This window comes from Marmota flaviventris, chromosome 15 (assembly GCF_047511675.1).
Source record: "Marmota flaviventris isolate mMarFla1 chromosome 15, mMarFla1.hap1, whole genome shotgun sequence".
NCBI lineage: Eukaryota > Metazoa > Chordata > Mammalia > Rodentia > Sciuridae > Marmota > Marmota flaviventris.
Genome location: NC_092512.1, coordinates 31,162,837 through 31,188,002, shown reverse-complemented (window position 1 = coordinate 31,188,002; position 25,166 = coordinate 31,162,837). Strand labels below are relative to the sequence as shown.

General features: G+C 31.0%; 1 protein-coding gene across 10 annotated transcripts in view; it reads left to right on the top strand.

The window, feature by feature from the left end:
- Oxr1 (oxidation resistance 1) overlaps window positions 1-25,166 on the top strand; it is a 327,871-nt gene that overhangs the window by 293,206 nt on the left and 9,499 nt on the right. For 5 of the 10 annotated variants that reach the window (XM_071602182.1, XM_071602184.1, XM_027949221.3 and 2 more), the window contains 4 exons: window positions 752-914; window positions 17,107-17,187; window positions 19,018-19,143; window positions 19,887-20,039. In XM_071602182.1, coding sequence (XP_071458283.1) covers window positions 752-914; window positions 17,107-17,187; window positions 19,018-19,143; window positions 19,887-20,039 — 523 coding nt within the window. Of the gene's footprint in view, window positions 1-751; window positions 915-5,167; window positions 5,322-17,106; window positions 17,188-19,017; window positions 19,144-19,886; window positions 20,040-23,446; window positions 23,542-25,166 lie in introns of those variants that run through there. The other 5 variants (XM_071602183.1, XM_027949226.3, XR_011704670.1 and 2 more) reach the window with 4 other exon arrangements.

Genomic DNA, 25,166 nt, shown 5'->3' with positions numbered 1-25,166 from the left:
TTTATGTTAGCTGTCACATAAGGAATTACAGGTTTTTTTTAAAAAAATTATTAGATTGAATCTATAATTTCCATAGTTGTTGTTATTGTTATATATGAACAGAAGGTTTTATAATCAGTTTTCAGTTATTCATGCTAATTGAAGCCAATAAAGTACAGATATTTAAAATATGTGTTTGGCCTTTAAATGTATTTCTTAAGAAATTCAACAGCCTGCTTTACTATAGGTAATAAAACATTGGAAAGAGGAACCAGAGATTTTAAAGACTAGATCATCTATCCCTGAGTCAATAATTAAGTATGTGTTACTGGTATCATTTAAAAGTTAAGGAAATTAATTTCTGTTAAATTGGAAAACTTCTGTACAATGTCCAGGTTTCAAAATAGGAAGCTAATAAATTGTTTACTTATATTTAATCATTAGATCATTGTGTGAATTAGGACAAAGTTACAGATACAATTTTCTTTCCCATCACTAATATCTTTAAAGATGAAAAATATTAGCTATATATCACATTTGAACTAGTCAAAGCATGCCAAAGAAATTCTGAATATGGTTTTTCAAAACAACAGAGTATAGCCAAATAAATTGTTTTTAAGTTAATGTTTTTCCAATGGGCTTTTTATATAAAGTGCATTATATTTTGTGTACATTTTGTCAATAATTTTACCAAGATATCTCACATATGATTTTGTAAATGTAGTTAACAGCACAGAATACTAGTTATAGTAATACTCCCTTGTTCTAATAGGACGGACCACTTATATGCCTTCTTCATTCAGTGGAGTCCAGAAATATATGCAGAAGATACTGGTGAATATACTAGAGAACCTGGGTTTATAGTAGTAAAAAAGATTGAAGAGTCTGAAACAAATGAGGATTCTACTAATCAAGCAGCAGCCAGAGAATGGGAGGTAAGAAGAAAAATATGAAGATTTCATTTATTTTTTTTTTACTTTGTATGAATTTATAATTTTATGGTAGTATTAAATACAAGTTATCTTTGTACAAAGGAGTTATTTTTTAAAGGTCCAGAATGAATCTGGCAGTAGTTTTAATACCATTTGTTACTCTGCTTTTGATTTAAAATACTAGAAGAACAACCCAGCAGCTTCTAGATGACTTTTATTTAGTGTATTTTAGAATCTTTATTTTCAGAAGGAGTAACACTGTGGCAAAGATGGAAATAATATTAACTGCTGTTCTATTAATTTTATTAAAACTTTTATTGCATATTTGATTCATTTTAATTTCATCTCCTGCATGGAGGGAGGTGTAATACTTATTGAACATGTGGAGGCAAATAGCAGTTCTTTCAGACCTAAGCATTATATTGACATGAGTTTAACAATAGTAATGTTAGGGAATGTTAGCTTGTGCTAATGTAATAAAGTTATAATTTTTATGTGCTCAAAGTTAATGAACTTATTTAATTGGCCAAATAAATATTGATATGCTTTATTGAACTCCATTTAGATCAATCTGTTGAGATTAAATGATCTCATTTCACATGCCTTGAGTTGTATGGTTGATAGATTGACAATACAGTTTTTCTTATTGCCTGAATTAATCTATTCTTGATGTATTAGAAAATATAGAGCAGATGCTAAAATGTGATTATCAAAGAAATCAGTTTTTGTTAATCATTTGGTTAATGTTTGTGGTTGTTTATGTTATATGAATTTATTATGCATGAACATAACATGTATAGTGATTAGCAGTATACATGGCATGTCTTGTTTAAAAGGTGAACTTGATTGTGAATGTGTCTACTTTCGTTCTGTGTGATATATACAGCATCCATTTCCACTGTAACTTCAATTTAATGGAAGGAAAGAAGTGACAGTTATTGAGCATTTATATTGGAATCTTTTAAAGCTTAAACCAACATTATTAATTGTCATACCAGCTTTATTCATATCCAAAATGGAAATGACTTGAATGCCCATCTGCAGGAGAATGAGGATAAATTTGTGAATATTAATAAAATTTCCAGTAATATAGAGCTAAAAAAGAAAGATCAGAAACAGGCAACAACATTAGATGAATCTCTTAGGCATTCAAATAAAAGAGACTAGGCACAAAAGCATATATACTATGTAATTCCATTTACATCAAGTTCAAAAGAGGAAAATGAGCTTAATAGTCATCAGACTGCTGGGGGTTGAGGAGATGGCTAAGGAGCAGGAGGGAACTTTAAAATCAAACACAAGTTATGAAAAATCTACACTTATACTAAGTAACAGTTAAAGATAAAGTAGAACAGGATAAAATAAATTAGAAAAATATATTACCTAGCTAATTAGGATGTAGTGACAACTGGGATATGAAATAGTTTCTAACTTGGATGGTGAAGTGGTGGACAGTAATTTTTACAAACCAGTAAGCTTTGAGACCTTTCCCTCAATTAGGTTGGAGCACTTAACTTTGGAAACAACAGACTTCTGATATTTTGATTCAAAGGCTTGCTTATGAAGTAAAAATGATGCTACAGTAAGATATATCCGGAGGTACTATGGCACATTACTGTATCCCTGAGCTATATATGTCACCATCACGTTCAAGAGGCTCTGTTCTTGAATTCTCTGAGAGTCTTGGATTTCATACTGTCACATGTTTGGGGTATACCCATCTTGCTGCGTGAGACCTCAAAGATAGAGCTTTTTAAGCTAAAATTGCTTGTTCGCATCCTTTGGGTGACTTTATTCTTTTGGGAATTAAGATCTGGACCAAAAAAAATGTCTTGCAAAATTATTTGTTATAAAATTAATTTTAGTTCAGTTTTCCCATATTCCAAACTTATTAATTAAAACATCAAATCCTCCTAGTATGATAAATAAAAATAGCTAATAACCTGGCTTTTTTGAATCAGCTTTAATTGATTTATTTAGAAATTCATTTCTTTGGCTTAAGCTTTTTGATTAATTTTTAAAAAATTAGTCTATTTATTAACTTCAGTAGGTTACATAACATAGTAGTGTTTTTCATTTTTAAAATGATTGGTATGAGCTGGGCATGGTGATGTACTCCAATGATCCCAGTAGCTCAGGAGACTGAGGCAGGAGGATGGTGAGCTCAAAGCCAGCCTCAGCAACTTAGCAAGGCCCTTAAGCAATTTAGCAAGACCCTGTCTCTAAATAAAATATGAAAAAAGGCATGGGGATGTGGCTGAAAGTTCATTGTCCCATACCAAAAAAAAAAAAAAAAAAAAAAAAACCCACAATATTAAAAGGAAGTTGTTTTGATATATTTCCTACCTCTCACCTTTGCCAAAGTATTGATAAAACAATGTTCCATTCACACTTTAGTTTCTGAGACAACTTGCACTATTTTTGGTGTTTGACATTGTTTTCTCAGTCAAAGCTCAAGTGATTAAGTATAAATATAAATATGTACTGCTTATTTCTTGAACCTGTATGCCATTATTCTAAAGATTTTAGAATCTGCCTTCTGGTTAGCTAGTTTTTAAAATCATTTATATAATCTGCACAGTTTTATTTTAATTTCTAGTATTCTCTCTTAATTTTATAAATGCCAAATATTTAAAATTAATATAAGCCATAAAATCCATCATATTATATAATTATTGGATTTTTTTAACCCTTGTGTGGTTGTTGTCTTATGTTCTCAGATTTGCTTGCAGAGCTGCTATTAGGTATTGCCATAGTTCTTGGGTTTCTCAGAGAATACCTCAAAAGAGGTACTACTTCAGCTTTTAGGAAGCATTATATCAAAGGGCTTCAATAATATGCTTAGTATTTTATTTACTAAATGTCCAGGTAGGAATTATTCTGGTGTTCATTTTAATAAACCAATATTTTATTGTTATTAAAGTACAATAATAGCAAAATTAAAATTAAGTCATATAGCAAATAAACAACAAATAATAAATTCTCCTGATCTCTTCTCAGCCTCGCCAGAAAATCCACATAGAATTGATTTTGTCAAAAAAATGAAGGAAGCCTTTGTGTCTACATTCGCTATATAGAGATTCATTTTTTCAGATATGGATGTTGAATAGATAACCAACAGAATATGCTATACCTGATGGCTTTTTCTTTGTTTTATTTTGAATATCATACTTTTTGGAACACATTCAGTATTTTTCATTTTAGAAAAATCTGGCTGGAAGTTATGACAGGTTTTAAAAATGCCCTCCCCCAATTTTATAATATTGCTGATGGTTGTATAGGGAGAATTCGTGATAAGAAGATGGTGTGTGACCAGTATGCACTGTAAGTTTGAGGACGTTCTAAGGCCTGTGTGAAGTTGATGGTGTACCGATGTGGGGGGAGTCTTACAATGCTTATGGTAGGGCTGATTGACAGGAATGAGGGGATGGCTAGTATGTGGGAAGGGAGAGTATTCACTGTAGAGTATGCTATGTCCCATGTATGCTAGACTGAAGTGTGGGCATTATTGTGGGTGTTCAAAAAGTGATGTGCATTTGAAGACATGATGCTTGTGTAAAAAATGACAAGATTACAGGGGAGGAACAGGTTTACCTTAAAATGGAAAAATATATTCAGATATACAATTAAAGTGTTGATATTGTAGTTAAAATTGAGTTCTATGATGTTTGTCAATGTATAGTTTAAATATATTTCTAATTTAATCTTTTAAAAGTTCAATTATATGCAGAATACTACTGCTTATTGAAGTATAGTATATGTAAGCATATTATATATAAATACCTTTTCAATAAGTAAGATATTAGGAAGTGTAGTTTAATATGGACATCTTATTTTTTAAAAATCACATAAAAGATGAACTTTTATACAATTCATAGCTATAAAGAACAGGATTTTATTACTGTATGAGCAAATAAAAGAATGTTAATAGAAATCATTTATAAAATTTGGGAGGGAATCTGGAAATTGTGCTTAATACATTATTGTGACAAAGAAACTTGTAGTATATTTATTTAGTGTACTGGTGTTTGGAAATATATGCTCTGTATCTTTAAAGTTTTGAGCCCTTTCTCTGTACATTTGGGTACAGTGCAACCAAACTTTAGTATGGGAAACCTTCTTTTCCCTCCCCAGCTTTACAGTCTCCACTCAGGACTATCTTTGCAATGGATACTACTTAGTGATTAGCTCTCTGTCTTGTCAATCAAATCTTTGTCTCTAGCATACTATTTTGTCACTGTAGTAAGGCTCTGGTGCTGGAAATTTATCTTTGACAGAGGAAGAATGCTTTTGAAAACAGTTCTTACGTGATTTGATGTAACTTTAATTTTCACTGGGAAGGAAATGTCTCGACTCTGGTATGGGAAAAAAGTGAGAAGACATCAACCAGTTAATCATAAATATACTCTGGTAAATCTTAGTCAGTTATTTCAATCTATATATACTAGTCTTTTTCTGATGACATGATCCAAAATTATGCAGTTTCTGAAAGTATTAACAGAATATTTATAGAATTCAAAATTATATGATTACAGAAAATAACTTTGTTGATTGTAAATATTTCAAAAAAGAAAATTAGTAAGGGACTGTAATTTTGTGTTTAAAGGTGTTTTGATTCTACTATTCTCACTAAAAAGAAGAAAGATATCCAATCTTAATTGCTACCTTAATGTTTTTATTTAAATTCAACTTTGAAGGGAAATATTCATATATTTTTCTTGCTTAAAAATAAGAGTAGGACAGAATAAAATAATTTGTATTGAGTAGATTGCAGACTAGATTCTGTTATAATGTTTGTTTAAGTAATCTGAGAAAATGCTTTTTTAAAGGTATTCAAAAGTTTTTAGGCAATACTACCTAATACAAAACTTTAAAAAATATTCTAGTAAAGGAAAATATGTTAACTGTACTATTTTAAGAATTCTACTTATTATTTTTTCTAGTTACTGTTTAGTGTAAATGTGTATTATTTGTTAATTATGATTTTTTTTTTGCTATAATTATTGGTTAAATAAGGGCAGATACATACTTAAGACCGGAGATGACTTTGAAAAATGCCCCAAAAGCATCTCTCCTCTCTTAAATGTTTTATATTTCAAAAATAACAAAATGATCTCAATTAGTGTTATTTTTTAGTTATAATTTCAAATTTATGTTATATATCAATCCAGAAGGTTTTAGGCACCTGAAATAAATCGTGGATATTTTAATTTTAAAGTTCAGTGTAATGTATATCGTAAACTTATACTCACCAGTTCCTGTTCATTTTATAGGAAGCTACTATGTAATTTTATCAGGTGTTTTACCATTTTTCTGAGCAATTATGCTCATCAGCTCGCTCTTTCTATACATATAGTAAATTATGGACCAAACTGATTTATATGGATATTATATATATTTTTCCTATATATTTTTTAATTTATTTATTTTAATTAGGTATATATGACAGCAGAATGCATTGTGATTCATTATGTACAGTTGCAACACAACTTTTCATTTCATTTAACTTTTACAGTAACTTTGAAAGTACAGTAATATTACTTCCCATTTTAAAGATAACAAAACTAGAGCATGGAATGGTTACTGAACTGAGGTGTCCTGGAGTACAGAGACAGCTTGACCCTAGCACAAATTTTTTCCTTTCTCAGGATGCCTAGAAGTCACTCTAAAATTATATAGTGTTAAGACTAGAAGACAAGCTCCACTCTTACTTTTCTAGATGTATTTTCTTGCTTTATAAAGTGGATTTCCTATGGAGCTGTAGGGCAGGGGAAAGATGTAAGAAAAATTGGGTTAAAAAGGGGTAGTAATTCTTTCATTTGTTTATAGATTGAGATTCCTTATATAAGATTTTGCAGAAGACAAGGGCTCTTCTGTATTAAAACTGATAATAGAAATTGTTTCTTCTGGAGGAGTAGCCATACTTTAAAACAAATGAAATTTATTATTCTGGGACTGTTTTTTGTAGCTTTTTAGGATTATTCACATATTTCACTAAACAGATTAGTAGTAGTATTTATAGACTTTAGAGATAAACTGCCAAATAGAGCTGGTAATAAAGTCGCCATATATCTCTTTTAACCTTGACAGTTTTTTAAATGCTGATCTATAGTATAACAGTTGACCCTTTACAGTAACCTTGTGTGACAGATTATTTTCACTTTATAAATTAACTAATTTAAGTCTCATAGAAATTAAGTTTATTCCGATGAACAACTTAAACTTTAATCTTCAATTATTCATTTACTTGAAGCTGTTCATATATTTTGTATACTCCTCTCCTACACCCTACCTTTTTGGTGTCTGTCAATAATTTATGTTTTCTTGCAAGTTATAAATTCACTTATAATAGGATTTAGGCTAATCAGATTCAGTTCATAAATTATTAGATATCAACATTTTTTATTGTCGCTATTAATAATTCACTGATTTTGTCACCAGATTTTTGTTTGTTTTATACCCTCATATCTAAAAAAGACAGATTTTTAAAAATTTTCTTTCAAGTATGAAAACATAGGAGAAAAGCTCCTGGTGATTTATTTACATCTGTGTAAGAATTCTCTCACATGTACAATTGTAGGAAAAAACTGACCTCAACTTGAGATAAGAATAATAAAGATGATAAAAATAATTACTTCTTTTGATTCTTTATTGTTATAGACACTTAACCTGAGTTAACTTATTTCTTACAACCCTGTAAAAGTGTTTCACTTTATCATCTCCATTTCATAAATGAAGAAACGGGTATATAGCAATCATGTAACCAATAAGAGTCAGAGCTGAGGTTTGAATCTAGGTTTTCTGACTCTAGTTCATGCCTTTAAACTCTTTGCCATTCTCACTCTTAAAATCTTCGATATATAAGAAAAAGTTTTTTTTTTAAATCTCATGTATTTAATGTATCAGGATATATTTTATATGTACCTTATTCTTATTTATTCCTCATGAAATATGAATTAATGTGGATGTCATTTCCATTTGTAAAACCAGAAATTAATTAAATGAGGTTGTTTCAATTCAAAAAATTACTAAAAACTGAATCAAAAGTAAGGTAGAGTTATAAACACAAAGCCATATTCTTTCCACTATATTATGCTGCCTACCTGTAGTACACATTCACAGGAAATTAACAAGTATTTATATCTGCCTTATTATAAGGAAAACATTTTTTCCTCTTTATCAATTACAACTTAATGGAGAAGATCTACACATGTGTTCAATATAGAATTTTTTGTTTTTGTATTTGAGTCAATAGTCAAAAAGTATCAGATATACAAGTTATAAGACATAATAATAAAACTAACATTTGTGAATACACTAACCAGCATAAAAATTAGAACATTACTAGTGTACTTGCATCTGCCTATATGTTTTTTGTCTTATCTACTCTCTTCCCCCAGTTGATAATCACCTCCCTCAATTTTGTATTGCCTATTTTCCCCCTACCTATAAATTACTAGATTTTAAGTTTTAGAACAAATTCAGATTTAAAGAAAAATAAAGTGGAAATTGTAGAGAGTTTCCATATACTGTCTTTTCCCTAAACACAATTTACTGTATTATTAATACATGGCATTGTGCAGTACATTTTTTCAATTTATGAACTAATATTAATACATTATTTTCACCCAGAGTCTTTAGTTAACATTGGGGTTCATTCTTTGATGTTCTATAATCTGTGGGCTTGACAAATGTATAATGATATGTATCTACAGTTATAGAATCAAAAGAGTATATTTTGACTGCCATAAAAATTCTCTGTGTTACACTTATTTTTCCCTTCATTTGTCCTGTGATCACCTGGTACCAGCTGATATTTTTATTGTTTCTATAATTTTGCCTTTTCATGAGTGTCATATAGTTCAAATCATACAGTTTGTAGCCTTTTCAGATTGGGGTCTTTCACTTTATGTTGTGCACTTAAGATTCTTCCAGGTCTTCTTGGCTCTTCAAGTAATTTATTTTTATTGCTGAATAATATACCGTAGTATAAGCTATATCAGTTCATCTATTCACTGATTTTGTCACCACTACTACTGAATGACATCTTGCTTGTGCTTCCATATTTTGGCACTAATGAAAAAAGCTGTTGCAAACTTTCATGTGCAGATTTTGTGTGAACATAAGTTTGAACTCATTTAGGTAAATACCAAGTAGTACAATTGCTGAATCATATAGTGAGAATATACGAATCTGCCAACTGTCTTCCTAAGTGGCTACACAATTCCTAAGTGCTCTAACAAAGAATGGACAATTCCTATCAGGACTTTGAATTTTGGTCATACTCATAGGTGTGTACTGGTATTTCATTGTTTCAATGTGCATTCCCCTGGTGAAATACGATAGTTTCATCTGCATATCTTCAGTGAGATTTTTATTTGGATCTTTTGCCCATGATTTAATTGGGTGATCTGATTTCTTACTACTGTTGAGTTTTAAGAATTCTTCATATATTTTGGATAATAGTCCTTTATCAGATATATATGTTGCAGAGATTTTCTCTAAGTCTGTGACTTTTCATTCTTTTTAGTGTCTTTCACTTGGCAGAAGGTTTTACTTTAAAAAAAAAATTTGTTATACATGACAATAGAATGTATTTTAACATACATACATGGAGTATAACTTCCCATTTTTGTGGTTGTACACTGGTGGTGTATTCGTGTAAGGACATAGGAAAATCATGTCCGATTCATTCCACTGCCTTTCTTATTCCCCATCTCCCCTCCCTTCTCTTCATTCTCCTTTGTGTAATCCAGTGAACTTCTGCTCCCCCAACCTGATTATTATGAGTTAGTTTTAATGAAATCAAACTTCTTAATTTTTATAATTGTACTTTTATTGTTCCATCTAAAAATGTATCATCAAATTTTAGATTTTTTGAATATATTATCTTCAAAGAGTTATATAGTTTTGTGTTTTCTATTTGGGTGTGTGATCCATTTTTAGTTGATTTTTGTGGAAAACATAAGGACTTTGTCTTAGTCAACTTTTTTTACATGATCCAGTTATTGGACCTTTCCTTTCTTCATTGATTTGTCTTTGCTTCTTTGTCAAAGATCATTGGATTGTATTTGTATGGATCTATTTCTATGTGCTCCTTTCTATTCTATATATTCTTATTCCACTACGTTGTTTTGATTACTGGAGCTTTATAATGAATCTTGAAGTTGAGTAGTGTCAGACCTCCAACTTTGTTTTTTTTTTCATTATTAACTTGGCTATTCTGGTTTTTTTCTGTATGCTTCTCATATAAACTTAGGCATTTCTTTGCCTAAAGACAAAATAACTTGGTGATCTATTAATTGGAATTCTGTTGGATCTATATATCAAGTTGGGAAGAGCTTATACCTTGATAGTATTGATTCTTCCACTCCCTAAACACACAGTCTATTCATTTAAATCTTGTTTTTATCATCAGAATTTTTTAGTTTTCTTCCTATAGATCTTCTATGTATTTTTTAGATTTATATCTGACTATTCCATGTGTTGGTGCTAATATAAATGGTATTTTTAAGTGAAAATTCCATTTTTATGCTGTTTTAATTTTAAATTCTTGTTTTTTATTGGAAAGTAATTGCCATTTTTACATTAATCTTATACCATGCAAACTGGTGTCACCATTTAACTGCAGTAGTATTTTGGTTGATTTGAATGGTTTTCTATTTTCACAGTCATGTCATCTATTAACAAAGACAGTTTTATTTCTTCCTCCCTATCTGTATACTTTTTGTTTCCTTTCCTTGACTGACTTAATTATATGGACTTCCTGTATGATGTTGAATTGAAGTGGTAAGGAGGGATATCCTAGCCTTGTTCCCAATTTAGTTGGAAAGAATCTTGTTTCTCACCATTGTTTGTGATGTTTACTATAGGAATTTTTTTTTTGGCGGGGTGATGCATGTTCTTTACCAAGTTGGGGGAATTCCCCTCTATTCCTTGGTTGTTGAGTTAACACTTAACATACATGAGTATTGGAGTTCTTTTCTGCATCTGTTGATATGATCACATGATTTTCTTCTTTTGCCTGTTCATATACATCTGTTGACTTTTAAATGTTGAACCAACCAGCCTTTGTATATCTGGAATAAATCCCAATTGGTCATTGTATAATTCATTTCACATATAGTTTTATTTGATCTGCTAGTATTCAATAGAGGGTTTGAACATGTATTTTCATGACAGATGATGGTCTGTAGTTTTTCTTTCTTGTAATGTCTTTATTTGTTTTTTTATTAGGGTAATGCTGGCCTCACAGAATGAGTTAGTAAGTATTTCCTCTGCTTTTATTTTCTACAAGAGATGTGGAGAATTAGTATAATTTCTTCCTAAATGTTTGTAGTTATTTACCAGTTAATCCATCTGGTCCTTGTGCTTTCTAATTTGTAAGGTTATTAAGTATTGATTCAATTTATTCAATAGAGACAGGCCTAATGAGATGATTTGTTTCTTCTTATGTGACTTTTCATGGTTTCTGTTTTTCAGGGAAAAACATTCTTTTTTCCTCTCTCTACTTTTAGTTGAACATCTTACATTATTCCACAGTCATCTATTGGCATACCTATTACACTTAATTATTTTAAATTTTTTGTAGTGGTTGCCATAGTTTTTTCATTGCATGTTTTTTTTGTTTTGTTTTGTATTTTAAGGTAGTATTCTGCTTTCCATACTTTTCAATATAAAAAATAGTTTTCAATTTTGAAAATCATTTATTCGAATACTTCTTATTTGATATATCTACTTTCCTAAGGACATGCTGTGCCACATCATGTACATCAAGTTTACTCCTTTCCCCATCCAGTGAGGAGGGCATTGATATTGAGGTATTTTTGGTTTTTGGTTTTTGTTCTTAAAAAAAAAAAAAAGATTTGCATGAGCTTGCATTTCTATACTTTGATTGAAATTCCCTGAAATTTTGTTTCTTAAAAAGTCAAGTTAATGAATATCTTCATCTTGCTTACTGAACAGTAATTAAAAAAAAGAATCTTTGATGTCCCTAATGCCATTCGTCTTCTTTCCAGTTGCATGATTTTGTGGTCTGTATTTCTTCTATTCTTTTATCAAATCACAAATTAGTCTTTATTATTTTATTCAGACAATGTTTGCTCAGATTTATATACACATTTATCATTTTAGTTGTTTTCCATTCCTCCTTGTATCTCAAATCATTCTTTGGGGATTATTTTTCTTCTTCTTGACATATATTCTTAGAAATTTCTTCTGTGAAGATTTATTCATGGTTAACACACTTAGTTTCTGTGTATCTGAAAATGCAGCAAGCCCTTCTTATCCTTGAGTTCCACATCTGCAGATTCAACCAACCATGGATTGAAATTAGAAAAAAAAAATTTGCATCTGTACTGAACATATACAGACTTATCACTATTGCCAGATAATAGAGTATATAACAACTATTTACATAGCATTTACATTGTATTAAGTAATATAAATAATCTAGAGGTGATTTAAAGTACATGGAGGATGTGAATAGTTTATATGCAAATGCTTTTTGTACCAGTTTGTATGAAAGACTGAAACATCTGAAAGTTTTTGGTGTCTGTGTACGGTCCTACACCCAAATCTTCACAGATAGTAAGGAACAACTGTATCTGTATCTCATCTTGGAAAATATTTTTGCTTGTAGGAACAATCCAGGTTAACCATCTTCCACTATAGGATACAGTGTGTTTTGTGATTTTTCACTGCAACAAACCTTCATCCTAAATTTATATTTGCTTAATTAATAAGTTTGAAGGTCTGAATTCTAAGATGATTTGCATTTGCTGCTGGAAAGTCCACTTTCAAGTTAATTGAGATATGTCAATTTTCTCACTGGTTACTTTTAAATGCTTCTCTTTATGTATTATAAAGTTTTACTTAGTATATTATGTTTCAAATTCTTATTTAGGGTATGGAATGCTTCTTGAATCTATTCTTTAGTCAGTTCTTCCCAGAACTGACTAAAGAATAACTCAGGTTATTATGTCTTCAAATGTTTTGTTTTTGCTGGGACCTGATTGTAACAGAGTATATCTTTTTTTAGTATTTCACACACAGTTTATGTCTGATAGTTTTGTTGGTTGAGTGTTTCAGTTTACTTATGTTGGGCTGTGCCTTAGGTTATCTTTCATTATGATTTTATATTTGCTTTATCTTAGTTTGTGTGAATCTTGAATACCTGAACTAAGTGTCTCCCCTGCAGGAGACTCAGTTTAGTATCCACTTTTTGCTGATTAAAGACTTAGTGTCATCATCACAACACAGTATATTAACAGTAGTCTTCAGGAGGTGAATGTCTTTGTCTTTGGCATTCACAGCTACCAGCTGTTTTTAACCTTTTTTTTTTTTTTGAATGATAATGAAAGTAGTGGTAGAAGAAACTTTATCAGTGAAAAAGTTGATAATTTCAAACCATATTTAATAAAAGAACCTTATGATATTTTTATTTAAATTTTAACTAATGAATACGTGTCTCAAAAGTAACCTTATGTTTAACTCAGAATTTTATTCTTGTTCTGTAGATCATACATAACATTCAATATTATGTAAATCTTCTCTTTCCCTGATATGCTATGAGTAAACAAGAATATCACTTTTTTTATGAGATTCACCTTTTGTATTTATTGTTTCCAAAAGTTAATATAATATAGGCATATTGTGATGACATAGTTTTGAATAAGTACAGGTTTCCTTTTGACTAGAAGAACAATGACTATCTGCTTTCTCATGAAAACCTTTGAGTTATCTACAAATATAATTAAAAATTAGAAAGTAATTTTTAAATGCAGAAGAGTTGTTCAACATTACTGTTATATTTTTAATTCATTCTGTATTCTCTCTCTCTATTTCTCTCTCAATTCTTCCAGTTATCGAATTTACACTGCTCCATTTTTCCTTTTACATCTCTATTATTGTAGTTCCATGAGTGTTATTTTGAAAACAATAGTTTTAATTAGGTAGAATGAAGCAAAGTTTTAACTATCTGTTTTATTTTGTAATAAAGACTTCTGTATGATGAAATGTAGTAGAACACATTATGTGACTTCAAGGTTATGTGACTTCAAGGATGCTGTTGTATGTCCTTTTGGTAAGCCATAACAGCTCAGGCTTATAGTTCCTTTTTCTTTAACGTTTTTGAATACCAAAGTGTTTATAAGTGGCATTAGTTCGATGGCATTTTTCTTTTCTACCACCTCTCCTTTTACTAAGAAAGTAATAAATATAGTACAGTTACCAACATCTGCCAGACTTTTGTTAGTTTTTATGGCATTTGGAGTAAAGGGAGGGCTTAGCTTTGGGGGTAATCTCAGTAGGACCACTAAAACATCTTGGAAGGAGGACTATTAGGCCAAGGTGATATTTTCTTTCATGAGATTCTGATAAATATCATAAATCTCATATGTCTAATAGGTGATGACAATTTCGAATTTTCTTGACTCTTTGTTGTTGCTTGTTCATTTGTAATACAGATGAGTGAATTTTCATCCTATTTGTACATTGGTAATTTTGTGGGAAAAAAATGCTTTAGGAGGAATATACTTTCATGTGTACGGTTCCTTTGTCAAAGACTATAGAGAGTAACCCCTTTTCTGCAGAGTGGAGTCATGATGTTTCATGGGACTTAGTTACTTTATTACTCAAGAAATGGATTTTTTAGCCAGACAATGAATATGTTTTTGATTGAAGATATTGGTTTCCTCAGCTGTGTAGCCCTAATAATTAGGAATGAGATATGGGGTATTCTATAGAAATGTTTCGATTTTCTATTAGGTTCCATCTTTTTGGCAAAGTAATAAATACTAATATGGAGTATAATGATCTACCAAGGGTATAAAAATTAATATGACTAAATCAAATTCAGTCATATATACTAGAAATCTACATCCTTTTATCCTTTTGTTTTGAAAGGAGGAAGTATTATTTAAAGACTTTCTTTTGGATAGTTTTCTGTATTTTTACTTATCAAGACATGAGTGATTATTAAAGAAGCAGTGAATTTATAAGTCTTATGAAGGAATACAGTTTTAAAAAATATAAATGAAAAAAGGCAGATTTGTGACATTAAGGAAACCATGGTTTTACCACATTATAAGCTTAGACTTATGATGTCAGTGTATTGGTCTCTTATTAAATTCCTATTCTCAGTGACACTGATACAATTAAATTAAAATTGTTCCCTTTTGTGGGCATAATTCAACTTCACTTTGTTTCAGGAAGTATTTTTAATATGGTACATTAAATAATTTTTTTTAAAAACTAGTTATTATACAAACAGAGATTTGATAAATTGTGGTATAAAGGTATTAAGAATTGCAATGCAAAAAAATTATGAATGTAATGCACTCCTCTATTGTGATGTATGTAAGAAATAATAAAATAAATTTTAAAAAATTGTGATCCAAATGAAAAAAAAATAGTTATTAGAATAGAGTTAACTGGAGGGATAGAAGGATTGCAGAGAAATACATAAGTCTCATAATTTGAGAATTCTTGTCTAGGAAACTCTTGGATTGAATACCATGGAACAAAAATAAAGACAGGTATAATTCGCCATTAAATACTTTATAGAAACCTTTTTCTGGTCATAAAAAAGCAAGGCCATAATTTTTCATTTTTTGTATCTAATTTTTCTTTTATATTTATTGATAATTCTGTTGTTCTAATTGAAAGTTCTTTATTTTATCTACTACTAAAATTTTAAATTAATTTCAGAATAGTCAAAGTGTACAAAATAGTTGAGATCTCAAACTTGAAATATTTTAATGCCAAAAATAAATAAGGAGGCTCTTTAGCTACTCTTAGTTAGTATTTAGGGTAATAGGTAAAAGTGATCAAATAAAAATAGTGTTAACCCAAATAACTTCTAGTAGTTCTCATTAGAAAGTACTAGGCATTTCTTCATTTCATTTGCATAAAATCTCTATTTGTTACATAAAACCCCTATTTGGTACATATCTTATTATTTCCTTTATTTGATAAAGTAAAAGACTAAACCAGGGACTATCTGACTCCTCTCCCCCAAACTGGAAGACATAATCACTTTAAGTTGCCTTTTAAGTAAGAAGTCAGCTACCATATTGCATCCATTGTGGCTTAGCAAAAGTTAACCTAACAACGACCAGAATGGGAGCTGTCCAGTTTCTTTTTCTTTTCTCATGTCTTTTATAGCGATTGACAATTTTTTTTTCATAGAATTTATCTTAATGTTTACTGGCACCCAATTTATTTCAATCAATTAGACCAAGAACCCTTAAAAATAGGTTAGAAGTACAAACTTTTTATAGGCCACATTTCAAGGCCACAGCCTCTACACATAATCTCTTCTGATTGATAACAGGAGCTCTGGAGAAGCAGTCATATTTAGTATAGTAGTAGTTCACTCTATTATGGTAACAGTTTGTGTGATTTTGTCATTATCTGAAAAAGCTGTATCTGTTGTGTCAACCTGACGAAGCTTGTATATTTTGTGGGTTTTCTGTAATTGTTTATTTGTCCTATTTGGTTTTCAGACTTGGTACTAACCAAGAGAGTAGTCTAGATAATTAAGAAAGATATAGTATTTCCCTTGCAAAGTTAGAATGTACAAAGTAGTCACAAATAACTGTTACAGTACAAACCATAATCAGTGAATAAAAGGAAAAGGCAACAACTTGAAAGAAGGTACTGTTGATTAGCCATCCTTTTGAAAATTTAATTTTCTTTCTTGAGCTTTTTCTTTCTATTGTCTTGGGTTTTAAAGTGCATTTCCTATGTTTTTCTTGTCCTTCTCTCCTTTTTTTTGATATGGGTATTATTGACACCTATGCCTAGAAAAATTACTCCATCATAGCCATTAAGATGTAATGTTTCGATTCCAATGATTTGGGGGATACTTTCCACTTTCTTTGTGCAAGATCATTTAGATTTTACCATTGATGTTAGCAAAGTGTGTTATATTTTACATAGTGTTTCCTGTATAAAATCTATTCAGTTAAGTAGTCTGATGTAGTGGTAAAACTCATTCATGTATGTTTTTACTCTAGTTTGATATGTAAATTTCTTGGATTTTTCAGAATGGAGTTGGGAAAGAAATCCTGATTACAGTTCTCTTTCCCCATTTAAGTTTCTCTTTTTTCTTTTCTTTCTTTCTTTCTTTTTTTTTTTTTTTAAATTTTCTCAACTGTCAGTGGAATTATTGTCTTCCTGTCTCCATATTCAGGTAGTGTCAGTGGCTGAGTATCACCGCAGGATCGATGCTCTAAATACTGAGGAACTGCGCACACTCTGCAGACGTCTCCAGGTGCCCCTTTCAGTAGTTTAAATCCCTCTGGAGATTGAATACTACCTGTTTTAGTGTCTTTTGTCAGGGCAAATCTCACATTTGAAGGATTTGTTTTGACTGGAGCACTAAAATATCCCACCAGAAAATTCCTTTTGTGTTAAAGAATACAGTATTGCCTTGAAGAGCAATAGGATTAACTTTTCTGTTATCTTTTCATTTGAAACGTGTTCAGAATTTTCTATCATGTTAGAACTTTCCTTAGTACTCTGTTCTTTGAGCAATGAGTTTTCATTTACTTTTAACATTGGAAGAATGTCTTGTGTTTTGTGATTAAATCCTTACTGAACAGAATCTGAAAGATGTGAGATGATGGGAAAATTTAAAAATATTAATGGATATCAAGGCTAAGATATTTTCTCTTCTTTAATGCTATTTCAGTTGTATCAACTCCACATCAAATATCTTAATGGGACCAATTGGTTTTTGTTCTTGATGAATTCATTCCTTGTTAATTTTGGAAATATTTTGGAATAATATAGGGTAGGCAGTAGAAGTATATAAATTATTTCAAATCCTGTGAAATAATCTCTGTGATTTTTTTTAACAAGAAAGAGATATAATTGAAAACTCATTTTTAGTTTTGTTCTTATTAGTTGTATGCTTCTTTCTTTTTAATAAGATTCTTTCATATAATTTATGGCTTTGCTGGACCTACTGAATTTTTTTCTTTTCTTTTAATGCTTTCTAGGATATCTTTTTGTCTTCTTTTTTAAACTTTTCACATCATTAGAATTAGGGTAAAACATTATAATGATGTGAAAGAAATAATATTTAGCTTCTCATTAAAATAATATGGTTATAGAATATGTATTGTTTGAAAGTATATTCTGTTTAGGTTTGGTAAGAAATCTGTTAAAGAAATAAAATCATTTATCAAGATTTTATTTGCACATAGAATCAGCTGCTGAGCTTTGCCACATTTTAGTTATCTGCTCCAATAGAATACTATATATTTCCCAATTTTAAAGTTTTGTCAAATAACAGTTATTCATCATATGTTTTATTCTCTAATGTTGTGTTTTACTTACATAAGTTAATATAAAAAGTAAGTACCAACAAAATGATATATAGTTCTAAGGTTTGCAAAATTAACACTTTTATCATTTTAAGAACACTAATAACATCATTTTCATCAAGCAAAGCATTAAGTTGATCTAGTATTTAAAAAGATTTGCAAATAAATTAACTTTTAAATTTATTGTTTGGTTCAACTTAGATAAAAAAAAATCAGTGTTTAAATGTTAAAAAAACGATGGCATTAAAAATGGTTAATTTTTCAATGAAAAAACTAAATACACATACAAACCAATGAAAATCAAGTTGTACTTTTAAATTACTATCCTTACCTTAAAATTTTGATACCAGAAGTTTTCTTAATTAGTTTTTAAAACTTTTATGTTTCACATGAAAAACAATAATTTTATGTATTTTAAGTAGCATTTAATTAATTAAAAGCAAGCTAGCTGGCTCACTTTTGCACTTTAAGGACTAAAATTTGCGTGCAACTCTCTTCTATTACACAAAAATATGGGCACTTATTATTCATTACCAGTTTTTCCTTGTATAGTAAATGAGAAAGATGTCTTTTTTTGTTTGTTTGTTGGAAATCTTTTTCTGCATTGAATGTCACTAATAATAGACGGGGCATCTTTTACCTTATAAAATCTTAAGTTGAAACTTTAGCCACCTACTCTGAGGTATAAAGTTTTATTTAACTCAAAAGGCTTGAAATGTTTAAAGGTATGTCACAATTTTATATTAATGTACTATTGGTATTTACTCTTTTAGATTACTACAAGAGAAGACTTAAATTCAAAGCAGGTTGCTCCGGTGAAAGCAGACCTGGAGTCTGAATCTTTTCGACCAAATCTAAGTGATCCCAGTGAACTCTTACTGCCAGATCAAATTGAAAAGGTATGATGTGTCCACATATGTACATTACTTGAGGTATGCCTATGAGAGTAAAACACAACTATTCAGTTGTGTTTGCAATGGCAGGATTACTGCTAATACTATTCCTTTTCCATGAAGAGGAAGTAAGCATAATAAATACATTAACCAGTGTTAATGGAAGGTATTAGTAGACTTAAATAAACAGGCACTAGAATAAATAACGATAGCAATTTAGATGCAACACCAGCCTAGCCAATTTTGGTTTATTATTGTGCTGTTTATGCTTAATAATTATTATCTCATGCACTTGTTACAAACACTATAAGAATTGGATGCTACTATTTTGTAGTCTTATATAAATAGAGAAATTATTGACATAGTTGTTCAAGTTCAGCTATGAAGAATTAAAGTTTAATATCTGTTAATCTGGCTCCCATGAGAAATGTTTGAATAATCAAACTGACAGTCCATCCGTTATTTATGTTAACTCAATACAGAGGACATAAACAACAAATAATCCATATTTCTTATCTCTAATCTGATTCAGAATGATTCTTCATTTTCTTAGTTTATAATTAATATTTCATGCTAAGAAATGTGTAATTGCTTTTCAAGCATCTCAGAATCTTTGAGAATGATAAAAATTTCTGTTGGTTTTTCTTTGTAGCCTACATTTATAAGAATGATTAAATTCCAGTTGCTATTAGTATCCTGAATATTGACAATAAGCTATCAAGTAAATGCTGACATTTTGTTTTTCTAAGCTTACCAAGCATCTTCCACCCAGAACAATTGGCTATCCATGGACTCTTGTTTATGGTACTGGGAAGCATGGCACAAGCTTGAAGACTCTTTATCGAACAATGACAGGTTTAGATACCCCAGTACTGATGGTGATTAAAGACAGTGATGGACAGGTATGAAAAATTAACCGCAATACCTTATCCTTTAAGTGACTACAGAGATTATAGTAACAATAACTTTTTATAAATTTAGTTTTTTAATTTTATTTTTTCAATTTTTTTAGTCAACAAATCATTTATAAAGGAGCCATCCACACACTGAAAAAACATTTGCAATACACCTACTTGTTTACAAAATATACAAAGACTGGAAAACTCAACAATTAGCCAATAATGCAATTAAAAATTAACAAAAATACATAAAGAGGTATTTCATTGAAGAGGAAAATCAAATGGCCAATAAGCATATGAAAAAATACTCAGCATTATTTGTTGTTAGAGAATTTCGTGTTAAAACCATAATGGGGGACCTCAGAGATTGCCTGTGCTATTATATATATATTTGTGTGTGTGTGTGTGTATACATGTATATGTATATATGTATGTGTAATTTTTTATTTGAAAATAAAAGTTTTAACAGATAATAAAATAAATCAGTTACTGTGTACCATATGATAAATGAGAGAATGAACAATTGCAACAAAAGCATTCCAACAATCTTCTCTCTGAGCCTGACAATAGGACTAGTCAACCTGTTTTCCAAAATATTACATCATCCAACCTATCATTGACCCAATTTTCCTCTGACCTTCATGTCAGATGTTCTTTTTTTAAATAATAATTATTTTAAATATATATGGTCTAGTTATTATAATTAAAAGGCATAAATGTTAAACATGTATAAAAAGTAAATAATAACTATATTCTCTATACATGTATCACACTTTAAATTTCAATGTAGTTTTTAATTTGAACCAATAGGTTAAAAGCAAAAGAAGGGGGAAATAAGCATGACAAATCTGAAATAGAGCTATTAACATAAAATATATTTCAAGAAAAAGTATTTTCAGAGATTAAGAGAAACATTCCATAACCATAATAGAGTAACTTCTTAAAGTATTAACAATCCTAAATGTTTATGGACCTTAAAACAAAATTTCCAAATACATGAAGTAAAAATTAATAAAACTGGAAAGACAAATCCACAGTCGTATTTGGAGGTTTTAAGCCCCCTCACTTTGCTGGAAGGAGTAGTGATATAGAAGGCTTAACAACATTATCAGCCTCCTTGACCTATTTGTTATTTATAGAGAACTATACACAAAAATAACAAGTAGAAAATTAGTAAGGATAGACTATATTCTGTCATAAAATAGGCTTTGAAACATTTAAAAAATTTGAAATCATGCAGACTGTTTCCTGCATCATTTATTACATTAGAAATCAATCATAGGGGCTGGGGATGTGGCTCAAGCGGTAGCGCGCTCGCCTGGCATACGTGCGGCCCAGGTTCGATCCTCAGCACCACATACAAACAAAGATGTTGTGTCCGCTGAAAAGACTAAAAAATAAATATTAAAAAATTCAAAAAAAAAAATCAATCACCTTAACCTATATAGAACCCCACCCCCACGTCTCAACTACTTCAAAATTAAATGGCACACTTATAAATATCTCACAGATCAAAGAAGAAAGCACAAGAAAAGTAAATAAAAAGTGCTTTGAACTAAGTGGTAATAAATGCTTAATCTCTGGGACAAAATAATACTCAGATGCACACTTATAACTTAAAGATACTTTGTGTCAGAAAGAAGCTCAATTGACAAATTATTTTCAAATTAGGTAGAAGGAAGGAACAAATAGCAGAAATATGTTAAATAGAAAAGAAATAATACAGCTAAAAGTTGATAAAAATCTAACAAATCTAATCAAGAAAAAATATCAATGGAAAGAGAGCTATCAAAACAACCCTACAGAGGCTAAAAATGTATTAAGGTAATATTACAATTGAATATTTACAATTATATAGCTTACATAACTCTTTTTAAAGGATAGAAACCCCTGCTTGTTTATGTGATCCATGTGAGTAATGTTTTTTCCCATCCTTTTGCCTTCAGTCTATATATGTCTTTGCCTATGAGGTGAGTCTCTTGGAGACAATATATTTTTCGTTCTTGTTTTTTAATCCAATCCTGCAGTCTACATTCTTTTGATTGATGAGTTTAGGCTAATATTGTTCAAGGCTATTATTGAGATATGATTTGTGTTCCTGGTCATTTTGGTTTGTTTGTAGTTTTTAATTTGAATTAGTTTCTCCTTTGATTGATTATTCCTTTAGTGTAGTTCCTCCCTTTGCTGGTTTTCACTTTTTTTTTCATCTTCAGGGAATAATTTTGTTGAGAATATTCTGAATGCAGGCTTTCTGGTTGCAAATTCTTTTAATTTTTGTTTATCATCGAAGGTCTTTATTTCGTCTTCAAATCTGAAGCTTAATTTTGTTGGATATAAGATTCTAGTTTGGCAACCATTTTAGTATATGTTATTCTAGGACCTCCTACCTTTGAGGGTTTGGGTTAAGAAATAATTTGAGACCTGAATTGGTTTCCCACTATATGTAATCTGATATTTTTCTCTTGGCAGACTTTACAATTTTATCCTTATTCTGTGTGCTAGGCATTTTCATTATAATGTGCCTTGATGTGGGTCTGTTGTAATTTTGCCAATTTGGGGTCCTGTTGTAAGCCTCTTGTGTTTGATTTTCCATTTTATTCTTTAACTTTGGGAAATTTCTGATATTATTTCATTGAAAAGATTGTGCATTCCTTTGATTTGGATCTCTATGCCTTCATCTATCACTATCCCGATAAATCTTAAATTTGGTCTTTTCATGTTATCCCATAATTCTTGGTAGTTCTGTTCATGTTTTCTTAACATCTTCTTTGTATGGTCAAGTCTATTTTAAGATTACGGATTTTGTCTTCATTGCCTGAGGTTCTGTCTTCCAAGTGATCTAGTCTGGTGGTGATTCTTTCTATTGAATTTTTAATTTGGTTTATTGTTTCCTTCATTTCAAGGATTTCTATTTGGTTTTTATTTAGAAATCTTTATCTCTTTATTGAAGTAATCTTTTTGCTACCTGTATTTGCTCTCTTACATCCTTTACAGATCAGTTTAACTATGTAAATTCTAAACTCCTTCTCTGCTATTTCTTCCACTGTGATATCAATAGATTCTGTTATTGGAGGATATTGGTTTGCTTACGGCGATTTGTTCCCTTGCTTTTTTATGTTGTTTGTGTGTCTACCCATCTAACAGTATGGGTCTGAGGCAATAGAGTTTCTACCCTGTGGACTTACGGTGTCCCTGACAGTTTCTAGTACCTCGCTGTTTAGGGGGAGACAAATAACAAACAATGCGAACAATTTACGTTATTAAACCCAATAGTTCTTACTATGAGGTATACAATGTTAATTATCACAATAAACAGAAATGATATGATCAGTTATGCCTCTAACAAAAATAGCAAGTTTGCAAAAGAGTTTGCATTTTCAAGAAATAATATAGGATGTTATTATTATGAGGGAGAAGAGGAGAAGATAGAAGTAAAATGTTAAAACATGAAAGAACAATAGGGATTGGCTGATACCAGAAGAAAGGAGAGAATCAAAGGAAACAGGTAGGAGAAAAAGATACACATAAGCAAAAATTTAAATAAAAATAGAATACAAAATAAAACTAAATTATACTAATCAACTTAGTTCACAAAATACTAATCCATGAAAAATAACTGGTTTCAAAAATATCTGATAGAGGTGAGAAGAAAAAAACATAGTAAACTGTATAGATGTCCATGTACCATTAAGGTCACAATTAAACAGTGAAAAATAACTTTAAAAATATCTTGATGAAATGTTAAAGAATTATTTTCCATTGGAGTTCAACATATTCTCACCTTTTTGTCTCAGCAGTTTTAGGTGGGGTCTTCTGGAGTATGATGCTCCCATAGGCGGAATTCCTAGAGTCCAGGTTTAGGCTTAGTCAAGTTCCAGGTTCTTCATTGAATGCCAGTTGGTCTGAATATTTTAAAATAGCACACCTCCCATGCCCAGTACTTGCTGGTCCACGCTGGAGGACTTTACCCCAGGGCTTCCCGAGTTGCACTTGTGTGGTAGGGGAGCATTCAATTCTTAGTCCCCTAAGACACCTGCAGACCCCACATTTCTTGGTCTCAGGTTCAGTTTCCAAATAATTTCTCCTGACCCTTCCTTGACCCTGCCCTTCAGAGCCAGATGCCTCTTTCCCAGCCAGTCTTGCAAGCAGTGGGATTGGAAGTAGAAGAGTAGAGAGCCGGGTGGGTTCCTGTGACCAGTTGTCCCTTATGTAAACCTCTCTCCACTTTTTATTTTCTTCTGGTCACTTAGGCACCCTCTAAGTCATGTAGCATGTGTTCACTGGGCCTATATTTTGGGCAAAACTTGGGTTTGAAAGGAATCTGCTTCCTCAGTTGCCAGCCCCCTGCACCACAGCTGCAAAATGGTTCCTTCCTTTGCCCTGTCCACACCACCTGGAGACATGGAGCTTCCTTCCCCATACTTGGATATCCTGTCATGGCCTTCAGGTTTGTTGGACAATGCCCTTGGTCTCTAAACTCTTTGTACCCAGACACACCTCGGGCCTCCCCAAAATCCAGGTTCCTTTAATTCCCTTATCCATCTAGTATGCTCACCATAGGATCTCTATGGCTGGAGCTTCCAGCCCAGCTGTGGCAGCCACTGTGCTGCTGAGGCTTTTTTTCTTTATTTTATTATATCCAACCTCCTGTGCCCGCTGTCTGCTTTTAGTGTCCAGGTTCCAATAAAATATCCACCCCCCACCTTTTTTTTTTTTTTTTTTCTTCACCCACCTTGTGGAGAAGCTGCCTGTCTGCTTTCTTGGCTTCCTACCATGGAACAGCTCTCCTCTGTTCTGCCATCTTGGATCTCTCCAACAGTAACTTTTAATATAGTCCTTTGATAAAAATTTTATTGAGTAACCAATAATTATCAGGTTTTTTTGTTTTGTTTTGTTTTGTTTTGTTTGTTTGTTTGTTGCTTGGTAGTGGGGATTGAACCCAGGGATGCTTTACTACTGAACTATATCCCTAAGTCATTTCTGTTTTTTATTTTGAGACAGGATCTTGCTAAGTTACTTAGGTCCTCCCTAAGTTGCTGAGGCTGGCCTCAAACTTGCAATTCTCCTGCCTCAGCCTTCCAAGTCAGTGGGATTACAGGTGTGTACCACTGTACACAGTTATCAGGTACT